A 14,628-nucleotide genomic window follows, 5' to 3' on the forward strand; every position below is an offset into this window, starting at 1 on the left:
AAAAAAGAGCTGCTCCAAGTACTTTTGTACATATAAGTCTTTTCTCTTGTTCTTTTATCTCTTTGGGATGCCGACCTAGTAGTAGTAATTCTGGGTCAAAGGGTAGGCGCAGTTTTATAGCCCTTTTAGCCTAGTTCTAAATTGTTCTCCAAAATGGTTGGACCAGTTCACAACTCTACCAACAGTTCATGAGTATACCGATTTTTCACCCATCCTTTCTAGCATTTGTCATTTCTGATAGATGAGGTATATTTTTGTCATATGACAATAGATGGCTTTGACTTCTTTGTCTGAAAACTGCCTGTTCATATCCTTTGACCATTTATCAGTTAGGAAATGGTTTATTATTATAAATTTGACTCAGTTCTATGCACAGTATATTTGAGAAATGAGGTCTTTAGCAGAGAAACTAGCATAAAAATTTTTGATATTCTTTGTCTGTGGTACCTTTAGCAAAATTAGTTTCCCTGATTATCTCTTTTAAATTGGTCTATTTTTGCTTTTGCTTTGTCTGAGGTCATGATTGCTATCCCTGCATCTTTTTTTTTAGTTCAACTGAAGCATATTAGATTCTACTCCAACCCTTTATTTTTAACTCTTGGGTGTATCTTTCTGTTTCAAGTGTGTCTCTTGTAAAAAGCATATTGTTTGATTTTGGTTTCTAATCTATTCTGTTATCTGATTCTGTTATATGGGTGAGCTCATCCCATGCTAATCACAATTATGATTATTGGATATTTCCTGCCATCTCATTCTCTTCTGTTTCTTTTATCCTGTCCTTCCTCAAAAATCTATTTTGTTTCTAACCACTGCCTCCCTAAATCCATCTATTATCATTCTTCTCCCTCTTTCCTCCCTTCCATCTCATCTCCCTTTCCCTATTGGGTAAGTGACATTTCTATACACAGCTGATTTTGTGTGTGTGTTTGGGGTGTGTGTGTGTTCTTCCATATGTATATGTTCTTCCATCTTTGAACCAATTCCACTGAGAGTGAGGTTAAAACATTGCCTGCCACTCTCTCATTTCTTTTTCTACTGTAAAAGCTCTTCCTTGTGTACCTCTTTTATGTGAGAAAATTTTCCCTATTCTTCCACTTCTTCCCACCTCTCACTGTGTATCCCTCTTTCTCACCCCTTCATTTTTTTTGAGATCGTTCCAACATAATCAACTCATACCTATGCCTTCTGTCTGTGTAAACTCCTATTAACTACCCCAAATAGGAATGTGAAAAGTTTAACTTTACCAAGTCCCTTATGATTACTCTTTCATGTTTACCTTTTTATGCTTGTCTTGAATCTTGAAGAATTAGAATGCCAAATTTTCTATTCTGCTCTGATTTTTTTTTCAGCTCTGATTTTTAATCAGTAATCCTTGAAAGTCTTCTATTTCGTTAAAAGTCCATTTTTCCCCCCTGAAGGATTATACTTAGTTTTTCTGGCTAGGTTATTCTTGGTTGTATTCCTAGCTCCTTTGCCTTCTGGAATATCATATTCCAAGCCCTCTACTTCTTTAATATAGAAGCTGCTAAATCTTATGTGAGCCTAACAGTGGCGTCACAATATTTGAATTGTTTCTTTCTGGCTACTGGAAGCATTTTCTCTTTGACATGAGAGCTATGGGATTTGTCTATAACATTTCCTGGGAGTTTTCATTTTGGGATCTCTTTCAGGGGGTGATTGATGGATTCTTTCAGTTTCTATTTTACTCATTTAATCTTAGATATTGGGGCATTTTTCTCTGATAATTTCTTGAAATGTGATGTCTAGGCTCTTCCTTTGATGAAGACTTTCAGGTAGTCCAACAATTCTTAAATTATCTCTCTTTGATCTATTTTTCACATCAGTTGTTTTTCCAATGAGATATTTCACCTTTTCTTCATTTTTTTCATTTTTTAAACTTAGTTTTATTGTTTCTTGATGTCTTGTGGAGCCATTAGCTTCCAGTTGCCCAGTCTAATTTTTAGGGAATTATTTTCTTCAGTGAGAATTGTCACCTCATTTTCCATTTGGCTCATTCTGCTTTTTAAGGAGTTCTTTTCTCCATGAATTTTTTGTTCCTCTTTTTACCATTAGGGCAGTTCTGTTTTTTAAGGTGTTATTTCTTCAGTAATGTGTACCTCTTTTACCAAGCTTGTTAATTCTCTTTTCATAACTTTTTGTATCACTCTCATTTTTTTTTCCTAATTCTTCCTCTACCAGTCTTATCTCTTTCTTTAACTCTTCCAGGAACTCTTGTTGGGATTGAATCCAATCAACATTTTTCTTTGAGGTTTTGCATGTAGCGTTTTTCATATTGTTATCTTCTTTTTGAGGTTTTGTTTGTACTGGTTTTCACAGTGTTGTTTCTTCTGAGTTAACGTCTTGGTCTTCCCTACCACTGTAGTAGCTTTTTATGGTCAAGTTCTTTTTTTGTTGTTTTTTGCTCGTTTTCCCAGTCTATTTCTTGACTTTGAACTTTATGTTAAAGTTGGTCTCTGCTCACCCGGGATTGGGGAGGCACTGTTCCAAGCTTCAAGCTTTTTTGTGCTGCTGTTTGAGGAGCTAGTTCTGGGGGTCTTCAAATTTTTGGTGCTTCCAGGGTGGTGTGATGCTTGAAGAGGTTTGGCCACTGTTCTCCAGGCCTCTACTTTGGTCTTTACCCAGGAAAGTTCTCTGGTCCCATGCTGGGGCAAGCACTCTATTTGCCTTGTGATCAGGGCCACCTCCCCCCAACCTCTTCCCGTGACAAAACCCTACCACTTTTCTCTGCCCTGGAACTATGACCCAGAACTGTGTATGAGCAGTAGAGTTGTCAGTCAGTCTCAGCTTTATCTAGGGCCTACAAATCAACCCCTGTGATATCTCTCTTTCTCTGTCTTTTTGGAGGTGATCAGGATTAAGATTAACCAGAATCACACAGCTAGTAAGTGTCTGAGGCTGGATTTGAATTTAGGTACTCCTGAGTGCTCTATCCACTGTGCCACCTAGTGGCCCCGCTATAATTTCTTTCTGACTTGTTGTTCGACCCCCTTCCATCTCTGTACTTAGAGCTCGTGAAGCTGCTGCTGCTCTGGCTGCTGCCTTGTTTTGGGGCTCTGGAAAGGCTTCTACATCGATGTAACAAACTTCTTCTGCCAACCTCTTAAGTTTTCTTAGGTCAGAAAAATGTCTTCCTCTGACCTTTTTTTGTCTCTGCCACTCCAAAATTTGGTTTGAGACTTTATTTTAAAGTTTGGGGGGAATGTTAAGAGAGTTCAGTTGGGTTGCCTCTAATGCACTATCTTGGCTCTGCCAACATAATTGCTCTTTAAAGCTGCTTCCATATTCATATGCGATTTCTTATTTTTCCTGTCCCTTCTACACCAGTGGGATCTGTGAATTCATATGTGGACATAGATACAAGGTTGAAGGTCACCACTTAAACCAGACATCTCAATTCCTAATGATGCAAGTCAGTGCCATTTATCTCATTAGAAGACTCTTAAAAAATAAGGCAACATTTGTATTTTGAATAAATGTATTGTTCATAGTTGTATTATAAATTTTCACATGTACATAGAAGCTGTTGTAATGAATAAAAAATTATCTAAAAGCCTTCATAAATTCTTAGTAGTTTTTTGTCATCTATTTAATAGATTAATAGCAGTATTGCTAGCATGTAGGAATTAAAAAGTCTTTTAAAATTAGGTTTTCATTCTCAGAAATATGGAATCAGTACACTAAACAAAGTCAATATACTTTATAGCAGGTCTGAACAACCTGTGGCCTATGAAAAATGTATAAGAAAACATCCTCTACATTTTTTGCAGGCTGTTTGAAACCCTTTGGTGGTCCTGTGGGCCACACATTTTGCAGGCCGGCTTTATAGCATTCTGTTCTGGGGGCGAACCCCCCTCATGTTTTACTAAGTGAGAGTAAAGGAGAAAGTTCCGTAAAGAACAAGGTTATACATGGTTGATTAGTTCAATATTAGAGTGACTTTTGGTTGTAACTTGTGAATGATGTTATTATAAAATGGAATTGATGTGATCATCCTCATGTAGTCCCTTTCTGCTTCTAAGTCTGTGCTCTTATGATTCTTTATCCCTATTCTGGTTTCACATTACTGATTATGGGACATTGGGGACATCATCTGACATCTTTCTGACTTTTTCCACTCTAGTTTTTCATACTATTTAGGTTTTTTTTTTTTTTAAGATTTGTAATATTCACCTTAAACATGATTGAGAGAGTTTTTGAATTTTTCGAAAGAATAAAAAATGTGAAATAGAAGCCCTTCTCTATGCCCTACTTGTAGCATTTCCAAACTTATGTTTTCGTTTGTCGTGTAGGTCAACATACAAGGGTTTGATACCTGTTAACAGGATAAAGTAGATTCCTCTGAAGTTCCGTAGCACTTTGTTCCTCTTACTTCACATTCACCTTCTACCTGGTAATGTGATCATCTCTTCACATGTTTGATATCCATAGGTTTTATATAAATGCTTACTTCCTCTCTTTTCTTCCTTACCCCCTATTATACTGTAAGATCCTTGACAAAAGAAGGTGGTTTATTCTTTGTACTCCTCATAGCATCTACCACAGTGTGGTAGGAGCTTTAAGAATGTTTGATGAATAAATGTTTGAGGCCGTCAGGTAATTCTGACTCTCTGACATCTAGATTTAGTGAGATACTCATGTAAATGCATATGCTTAAAAGAAATAACAAATTTTATCCGTTAGAATTATTATTTTTTCTTATTTGTAACATTTGTAGTTTCTGTATCAGAGCTAAAAGTATTTTTTCAATTGCCTTATCTGATCCCAATCTTTTGTCATTCCAACTCTCCTTTGCCTTTTAACTCCTAACCCTGTTCTTTGTCCTCACCATTACCTTCAGTCTCTGAATCCCTAGTTCTTTTCCAGGCTATCATCCCTGCATTGGCTACGCTCCCCTCCCTTCCCCATTGTGACGCCATGATGAATCCACATGATCCTTTTCTCTTTCTGGCTTATTCTGCTGCTCATCTCGCCTTTCCAAGCATCTGAACCATCAAAAATACAAAAAAGGGAAACTTTTCAATAAATAACTATAAATGGATTTTCTATGAAAACATTTGGGTGCACATAGTTTTTTACAGGCTTTGTCTCTGCTGTCAGTAACAACTTTCATTATTGTTTTTCATTGGTAAAATACATAAAGCTTATCTGAAAACAAATTTCCATGAAAATGTTTTATAATTACTCAAAAAATAAAACTGTAGGCCTTGTTTTTTGATCAGTTGCATGGTTTTTAGTCTGCAAAATGTGAATAAAATTAGAGGAATAGCATACAAAATGTTATGGAGGTGAAATGTACAGAACTTGGTAACACATTGGATATAGGGAGTGAGTAGTTGAGGATGTTACTGAGATGGCAGGGTGACTGGGAGAATAGTGATGCCCTTTGAATGAGTAGGTTTGAGAATCATCTGCATAGAAGTGAAATGGAATCTGTGGTACCTGATGAAATCCTAGGTAGTGTCCACTGTGAAGAGAAGGCAGCCCTGAACAGAATGGGGAGAGATATGGCAGGACACATACCTGACCTACAGTTATGATGGATGATGATTCCTCGGAGGAGACTGAGGGACCGTCAGATAAAAATCTAGAGAAAAGAGGATCAAGGAGAAGAAAGTGATTAGTGATGTAAAAGGCTGCAGAGCACCCAGAGATGACGACCTAGAAAAGGTCGTCAGATTTGGCAATGGAGAAATCATTGATAACTTTGGAGAGAGCAGTGTAAGTTGAATGATGAAGTCAGAAACCAGACTGCAGAGAGTTCAGAAGAGAGGAGGAATGTACGTGCCACAAAAGAGAGGACAGGGGATGGAAGCAGCAAATAAGGATCTTTTTGAGGCTTGGGAAGACATTGGTGTGTTTATAGGCAGTTGGGAAGTAGCCAATAGGCAGAATGAAGGTTAGTGAGAAAGTAGGGGTAATAGAAGGGGCAATCTGTTAGAAAAGACTGGATCATTTGTATATGTAGAGGAGTTAGCTTTGGCAAGAGGAACCACCTCCTCATGTATGACAGGGACATGGTGATTGAAAGCATCTGAGTGAGGTGACCTGAGGAGGAGGGAGAAGAAGGAGCAAAAAGCTCTAACTTTTTCAGTGAAATATGAGGAAAGGTCCTGAACCAAGGGATGGGGTTTCAGGAGGGGGGTGGCATGGGTAGTTTGGGGAGGAATGAAAAGTTTTGGAAAAGCCACTGTGGTAAGCAGGACAGTGAATTGATTAGGAAGCTATAAAAGAATTGTCTTGAGAGAGGGAGGACCCAGTTGAGTTTATGTAACATAAATTTGTATTGGACTTAGCATGACTTAAGTGATTTTCTCCGTTTTCATTAAATAGTATGAGTAGAAATGTACATGTATGCAGTGGATTGTGGATTTAATACAGGCTGAGGCTCGACCAGGTGAGATGGTCAATAGGATAAGCAGGCACATGACTCTGAGAAGTCAATATGGAGTCTAACTGGTTCACTGAGGGATCAGGAAGAAAACATAGTAAGGACAGCATGATGGTCTGCTAGAGAACTGAGGGCAGAGGGATTGGAAATCATTTTAAGGATGAGAAGCTTTGGACGTGCAAGACAGAGGAGAGAGAGGGGTAGAGTGACAACAGCTTAGAAGAGAAGCTGGGGCTGGGTCCTTTGAGTCATCTGCATGGAGATGATAATTGAACTCATTTTGAACTGCCAAAGCCCCAGAGGGAGAGAGTATCTAGAGAAAGAAGAGGCCCCCAGGACAGAGCCTAGGCTATACCCATAGTTAGTGGATGTGACATGAATAATGAATCAGTAAAGGAAATGGGGAGGAGTGGTCAGGCCAGTATGGAGAGAAAAAAGGTGACCAAGAGAAAAAGATGACCAACAGGGTCAAATGCATCTGAGAAACCAAGGATGAGGATTGAGGAAAGGCCATTAGATTTGGGGATTAGGAGACCATTGGTAAATAAAGAACACAGTTTAGGATGAGTGATGAGATCTGAAACCAGGTTTAGGGGATGGTGGTGAAAAGGAGAGGAAGTGGGCATATACCTAAGAGTGTTTTTTCAAGGAATGTGGCTAAGAAAGGATGAAGAGATATAGTATGATGCTTAGGACTCTTGGGATCTAGTGAGGGTCTTTTGAGGTCAGGGAAAATAATGAGGGTTTAGAGGTTAAAGAGAAGGGAAGAATGTAATAGTACAGGCACTGGCTTCAGAAAACAGAAGAGGATGGGTTCAGGGGTGTATATAAAAGGATTGACCCTGGTGAAGAGAAGGGTCCCCTCTTCATTTGATACTGGAATGAAGGAGGAAATGTTGGAGAATAATGTCAAGAGGAAGGGAGAGGAGAGAATTTTTAGTGGGTAGGTTTGGGGGTTTTTGGTCAAGTATGAGGTGAGTACTTTGGATGAGAGTGGGAGGGGAGGGAATGCCCTTGGAGGCTTGGGGAGAAAAGGGTTTTAAAACATGTGTTGTGGGGAGTGGGACAGGGAATTAATGCTCCTTGCGACGTGCCCTACATTCCTTGCTAACTGGACTGTTCCTCTTCAATGACATGCTGTCTTCAGATTCAGTACCTTCATATTGCTGTCCTGGCCTGAAGCCTGGAATGTGCCCATTTTTTTTTCCCTGCCTTTCAGAATCCTTAGCTTCTTCAAGGCTTAGTTACCTTTGCTAACTCTTCCATGCGGCCTTCCCTGCTTTCCCCCTCCTCATCTCCTGCAACTGAAAGTATTTTCTCCCTTCTCAAATATCCTTTGTCCCAATCATTCCACATCCTTCCTAAATGTATTTTTGACTTACGTGAACAAATCTCATCCACCATCCACCAAGGAGAATATAAGCCCCGTGAAGTGAAGACTTCTATGCCATTTTTGTCTTTGTATTCCCAAAACCTTGCCCATAGTTGCTGTTGAGAATGTTGAAGTTTTGTTGTTGAACTGAACAGCTTTTAACAAATAATCATGTTGGTAATTTTAGTATATATATGAAACCTAAATTTGACGTGTTACAATAGGAAAAAAGCCTTTTATGCTTATCCTAATGGATTCTTGTGTTGTAAATGGCTCACCTGGATTTATTTTAAATCTCTTTTGCTCCTTAGGTATAGGAGGCATTGCCAGCATGCCGTCTCTCACAGCTGTTGCTCCAGTACCAATGGCATCTATTCCAGTAGTAGGAATGTCCCCACCTCTTGTATCTTCTGTTCCTACAACAGCAGTTCCTCCCCTGGCTAATGGCACTCCTTCTGTCATACAACCTTTGCCTGCTTTTGCTCATCCTGGTATGCAACCTATTATAACCTAAGCCCCATTTTTCATAACTTTTATAATATTTCCTCATATCAAATGTTTTTTCTGTTAAAATTTCAGTGCTACTTGTTTTTTAGGAGTTAAGGCATAAACCTGTGTTTCTACTGGAGGGAGGACTTGCCTCCCTCCCTCTCTCCACTACTGACTATAGGCATGTTTTCTGCCTTAGAGCTTTGCCTACATCAGCAAGAGGTTAAGTGATTTGCCTAGGGTCATACAGCCAGTATGTGTTGGAGGGTAGACTTGAACCCAGGTCTTCCTGGTTCCTGGGCCAGCTCTCCATCTACTAAGTAACACTGCCTCTCTTGATTATAATTTAGTTATATTTGGGTCCAGAGAGAAATAATGTGTTAATTCATTAATTTCTTCCTTTAGCAGATTCAAAACAAAACAGGTAAAACATAATATGCCAGAGAGGTGCAAGTTTGTGAGAGCAAATTGCAGCTGGGTACCATTATCAACAGATATGAACCAAATGTTAATAGCCCTGAAAACAAATTTCCTGCAATGACTTGGTAAACAGTTAAGTCATGAATTGAAGCTTTTATTGTTATTGACAGTAACAATAGCTCGTATGTATACATTATATACACATATATATACACACATATATATATATAGTATTTTAAGATGTACAAAACTAAATATATTATCATATTTTATCCAAAGGTTTATTCATTTTTTTTCAAATGCTCTTATTATACTTTAAGAAGGATTCACCTTGTCACTGACAAACTAAACAGCCCACAGATGAGAAAGCATATGTAGGAGAAATGTTGTATTTCTCCACTGAAAGTATTTTTCTATGATGGAAATATAAGTAAAGAAATTTAATATAGTGGTATACACTTAAATACTTAAATGGATATGTAAACTGAAATAATCTCAAATTTGTTTATTTCGTTTTGGAGCTTTGATCCTGAGAATCTTTTTTTCTTTCTTAAATTCATGTATACTTACACATGTACTCTGTGTGTGTGTGTGTGTGTGTGTGTGCGTGCGCACGTTGAATCCAACAGCACATTAGTATATGAATCTGTTAATGTAGATATGTTGAAACAAGTGATTATAGGTGTGCCTGCATGAATGCAAAAGTGTCATGATATACCAAGTCGTATTGCTAAATTCATGTTAATGATTCACTTGAATTTTTGGAACTAGGTATAGGTATTATATGGTCATGTTTGATTTTACCAAATTGGTCTTGATGTTCCCCTAAATTACAGCTAAATAGTTAACATAACTCCAGGATTAAATATAAAGTCCTCTGGCTTTCAGAGCTCTTTTTAGCCTGGCCCCATCCTACCTTTCCAGTCACTTATACTTTATTCCCTGCCATGTATTATGTGATCCAGTGATACTGGCTTCCTTGCTGCTCCTTGCACACTGTACTCCACCTCCGAATGGGGAGCATTTTAACTGGCTAGAACACTCTTCCCACTTCATTGTCATCTCCTGCTTTTCCTGGTGGCTTCCCTGTTTTCCTTCAGGGCTCAGCCAAAGCCTCACAAAAGCAGTCCTCCTTAATTTGAACTCCTTCCCTCTGGGGTGACTTACCTGTGTACAAATTTTTGGTACATAGTTATTTGCATGTTGTCTCTCCCATTAGACCATGAGCTCCTTGAGAACAGGCACTGTCTTTTGTCTTTCTTTGTATCCTTAGTACTTCATACAGTACTTGGATCATAGTAGGTGTTTATGAAATGGTTGTTCGTTTGACTTTACTGTATGAAGGTATTGTTACTGAATTAACATCAATAAGGCATTCCTTTTCACTTGTTTTTCCAGTAGTGATTATGGGTTTGCAAATTTTCTGCCTGGAAACCAATGCCACACATTTTAAAAACAGCTGATAGGTTTGGGGTGTGCAGTTTGTAGATAAGAAATGGAACATTTTTCTATACAAAGCAAACCAGTCTATGTGAATATGAGCTAAAACTCATTTGTATCATACACTAATTGCGCATGTATGTAGAGGAATTGCATAACTAACTTCTGCTTCATATGCTTTCAGTCAATAAAGTACTGGCCTATGTTTTTCTTTAAGCCGTCAAATAATTCTATAACTAAATTGAATAATGTTAGTCTGTATGATTAAGGTAGCAGCACTTTCCATGGAAGGAAGGATCGTTGTTTCAGGGCTTCTTTAGTTCTAAATCAGGAATTACAAGGGTTGAGCAAGTAAGGAGAGAAAGTGGAAGGAATTTAGTCAGCTTGCTTGTGTCTTTAAGGGTGTTCTGTGGAAGGGGGATGAAGAATGATTGATTTCTGGTTTGTATTTGAAGATTGCAGAGTTTAATTTTCCTATGAATTAAAAACATTCCATGACTACCTAAGGAAAATCACCTACAATGTATTTCTTATTGCAGCCACGTTGCCAAAGAGTTCTTCTTTTAGTAGATCTGGTCCAGGTTCACAGTTAAATACAAAACTACAGAAGGCACAATCATTTGATGTGGCTAGGTAAGTTTGTTTGCCTTTTGATTGTGCTAATGTGTAGCCTAATTAAATAAATTCATTAACTATTTAATGCCTGCATTTTAAAATGAGCTAACAGTCTTTATTACTTCCTTACCACATGATTTCTGTAACTAAGCCAAATATTATTGGTGTTCTATAAATGTTGGCTCATGCTGAGAATTGAAAAATAGGCTTTATTATTTCTTGTGTGCTTTGATTACAAAATATGTTTTTCCTAACAGCATAGTATTTCTTCATTCATTACATATATCACCTACAATGATATTCCCATTAAAGAAAGGTTTTGTATGCTGTCCATCTTCCAGGACAGACTTAACCATTTTTGTGTCATGGACTCATTTGGTGGTCTGGTTAAGCCTATGCACTACTAAGAATGTTTTTAAATGCATAAAATAAAATACATAGGATTACAAAGGAATCCAGTGACATTTAAATATCGTTATCAAAATACATACTTTTAAAAGGTTTGGAGGCTTTAGGTTAAGAACCATTTTTTTAGGAGTTGAATGAAAACATAGTGGTAAAAAGTAAAATAATACAGCCTTAAGTTGGAGAAAATAAATTTACCAACCTAGAATTAGACTTTTAAAGTAGAGAATGAGATTTCCTTATGAAGATGCTAGCAAATACTATAGAGGATTTTGTTTTTTAAGCATTCCTCAGAATTTTCTCATAGATTTTTTGCATCGTTAGGTGGCAAAATCTCATTCAATGGAAACATTAAAAGGAATGCTCGACTTAGTTTACTTTTCTGGTTGATTGTGAACCAGAAACTCTTTTTTAATTAAAAAATATTTATAAAATGGTTTGGTTCATTTGCCTTCTGTTCTTCTACAGAAGAATCTGTTGAACATAATTAAAAAAAAAGTTTTGAAGAACTTTGCACAAGTTGCATAGTGCCATTGATTTATGGTGTGTGCCTGTTAAGTAATGATGGTGAAAGCCACACAAGAAAATCTATCTTGTTATTTTATGTTTATACGCTAGTAGATGTAAGAATTTGGGCACAATGTGTTCTAACCCTATGAACTAACTTGGAAGTTGGTTTTTTTTTTTTAAATTGAATCTTTGATGTGAGTTTTTGTTTTTGTTTGCTGCCTTTTCTTTCTAAATAGTGATTATATTTCTAGATTTTCAGTTAATTTATGGTTCTAGTTCTTTGAAGCTTTACAAAGTGTAGTCAGTTTCTATCCCGTGCCCAGGGGTCTTCGAAATCTAGAGGGATTTTTGTTATGTAAATGACAGTACCAAATATTAGGGCAGTTAAAACTAGCTCACCTTAAGATGTCATTTTTTTGATACTAATAATTTAAATTCCATAATAAATATTCATAATTTGTGACTAGTTTAGAAAAGTTATGTCTTACAAAGCCTGCAGAACAGCACTTGACTTGATAAGTATAATCTGGGGCCTTATTCATACATAACACTCCCTCTACTCTGTTAGTGCAGTAGTAAGATAAATTAACTTCTGATAAGAAAGTAAGAGTATAAATTAGCAGAATATTAACTTATTTAAAATGAGGGAATTATTGCAGCAGAATTCACAGTTGGAGTCTTCCGTGTAAGTTTTTCCCCCATTTAAAGAGATTATTGTAAATTTTTGTCACCTTTTCAGAAATTAATTATTTAATATGAATGAATTTATGTTTGTGGGAAAGCCTTATAGTAACTATTATAAGGCATTTTATAGTTACATTAGAAAAAATATCTGTTACTTATTTGTAATTTGGAGCTGTTGAATTTAGAAAGACATTTTTCAGCTGCTAGGATATTTGTTGTTGTATGTAAAAATCTAAAATGGAGAACAGAATTTAAAATTGATAGGCTAAGCTTCTGGTTGTTTTAACTTTTGCAAAGTAACATGGAAATAAGCCATTAACAGTAGAATGAAGAGAAAATATATTGATGATGTACTAATTATAACCCACATCTACAGTGATGTCATCATTATTCTTAAATAAAAGGTTACTTTAGATTGCTTTTCTTGGTAGTCTTTGTTCAGCTCCTAATACCAAAGTGTCACTATCAAAACTAATTTGACATTTTGTGGGTAGTATCATTAAGTAACCAATCTCTAAATAGATCTAGGTCCAAATTGAGTCCTGGAAAGGGATTTTCTTTAGGTCTGCACCAAGACATACTGGCAAGAGAATGGTCATCATTGGGTTGCCATCCATCTTTTTTTGTGCCATTGATTTGCCTTATGACTATTAGGTTCTTTGGTTCTTCATCTGTAAAGGTCTTCCATGCTCCTTAGAGCCAATCTTGAAGCCAGAATGCCCTGCCTCTGACACATCCTGGGCAAGTCGATTAACCTCTCAGTGCACTAGGCAACTCTCTAAGACTCGTTACGTTGCAGAGAAGGGGCTGATCTACCTTGGTAGAGGGAGTTTCCTTACCCAGAGTTCTCTATAGCAGTGACGTCTGAGATCCACTCTGTATCCCTTGGTTGGAATTTAAACCTCTTAGAATGACAGCATCTTATCATTTCACTTTGATAAGAAATGTGTTTTTATTTTTGGTGTGTGAAAAATTAAGACTTAAGTGCCTTCAGAGGTTGACACTCCTTACCTTAGAGTGACAGAAATGTTATAGGATTAAGAACCATCATATATCATTACTTTTTCTTTTTAGCAATTTTCTATCCTTTTTGACTAGCCTTCAGCATATAGTAAATAGAATCCATAAGGTGGAATGGCCATTTGGACTGAATTTATGTCTATGTTAAAAGTGAATAGATTATCTCTTTTGGTAAATATGCATATTGGAATAGAAAATTAATAGACATGAGAATAAATAACAAATGAAAATTACTGCCTTTTTTTTAAGGCAGTTTAAGCAAATGGAAATCATAGACAAATTCTTGCTGCTAATTCTTATCTTTTCAAATTATTCTTTCAGTGCCTCTCCTGTGGCAGAATGGGCTGTCCCTCAGTCATCAAGACTGAAATATAGGCAACTCTTCAATAGCCACGACAAAACAATGAGTGGACATCTAACAGGTATTCAGATGGTTAATATATGAAAATTAATTTTGAAAAATGCGGTCTGTTTTTAAGTTTCATCCTTTGCTCTATCATGGAAACACTAAATTTTCTGTTTAAAAACTTGTAGCAGAGTTAAAAAAAACAAAACAACTTTGCTAAAGTACTGTTCTTAATCTGCCTATTGTTGAAGAATTCTTTCCTTCTCTTTCTACCTCATTTCTGTTTATCTACTGGGAATGCCTAGCTAATTTGCTTCTGTATCCTATAATAGGCTTTCCATGGGAAAAGCTCTATTCTTTGGGAGTGGAGGAAGTGAGAATTATAATAATAGCTGTAGTATATTTTCCTTTTTTTTCTTTTAGGAAACTTTTTTTTTAAGGTTTTGAAAACTTTATTAAAGTTTTCCAAATGCCTTTACGTATACTCGTGATCTCATTTTGATTACAGGAGGATTCCAGTACTACTGAGAAACCTTTTAAAGTATACTATTAATATATTTTTAAAGTAAATTTTTACCAGTTATAAAAATGCTTAGAGAAAAAAAGAATTATCTAATTATGAAATTAAATATAAAGGAAATAGATTTTTAAAAATGGAAAAGCAGAATGGTTCACTGAAAAAGTATTGAATGTGGACATCAGAGAACTTAGGGTAAAATCTGAAATCTACCATTTAATATTTGTATGACCTTAGACCAGTCATTTAATCCCCCAGAGCCTCAGTTTCCTCATTAATAAATTGAGGTATTTTTATTTGAATGAACTCTAAGGAATCCCAGTTCTAAATCCAAAAATCTTGTGTTCCAATGAAAACATATTTAGTTGTTTCTTAACTAGTATTAAATAATTTAACATGTT

The 14,628-nt window shown here is 36.5% G+C and overlaps 1 protein-coding gene across 3 annotated transcripts in view; it reads left to right on the top strand.

The window, feature by feature from the left end:
• The window catches only part of ITSN1 (intersectin 1), a 279,862-nt gene that overhangs the window by 68,470 nt on the left and 196,764 nt on the right, over window positions 1-14,628 (top strand). For all 3 annotated transcript variants that reach the window (XM_036744721.1, XM_036744719.1, XM_036744720.1), the window contains 3 exons: window positions 8,093-8,272; window positions 10,670-10,763; window positions 13,686-13,786. In XM_036744721.1, the coding sequence (XP_036600616.1) occupies window positions 8,093-8,272; window positions 10,670-10,763; window positions 13,686-13,786 (375 nt within the window). The remainder of the gene's footprint in view (window positions 1-8,092; window positions 8,273-10,669; window positions 10,764-13,685; window positions 13,787-14,628) is intronic.

Source organism: Trichosurus vulpecula, chromosome 2, assembly GCF_011100635.1.
Source record: "Trichosurus vulpecula isolate mTriVul1 chromosome 2, mTriVul1.pri, whole genome shotgun sequence".
NCBI classification, from domain to species: Eukaryota; Metazoa; Chordata; class Mammalia; order Diprotodontia; family Phalangeridae; genus Trichosurus; species Trichosurus vulpecula.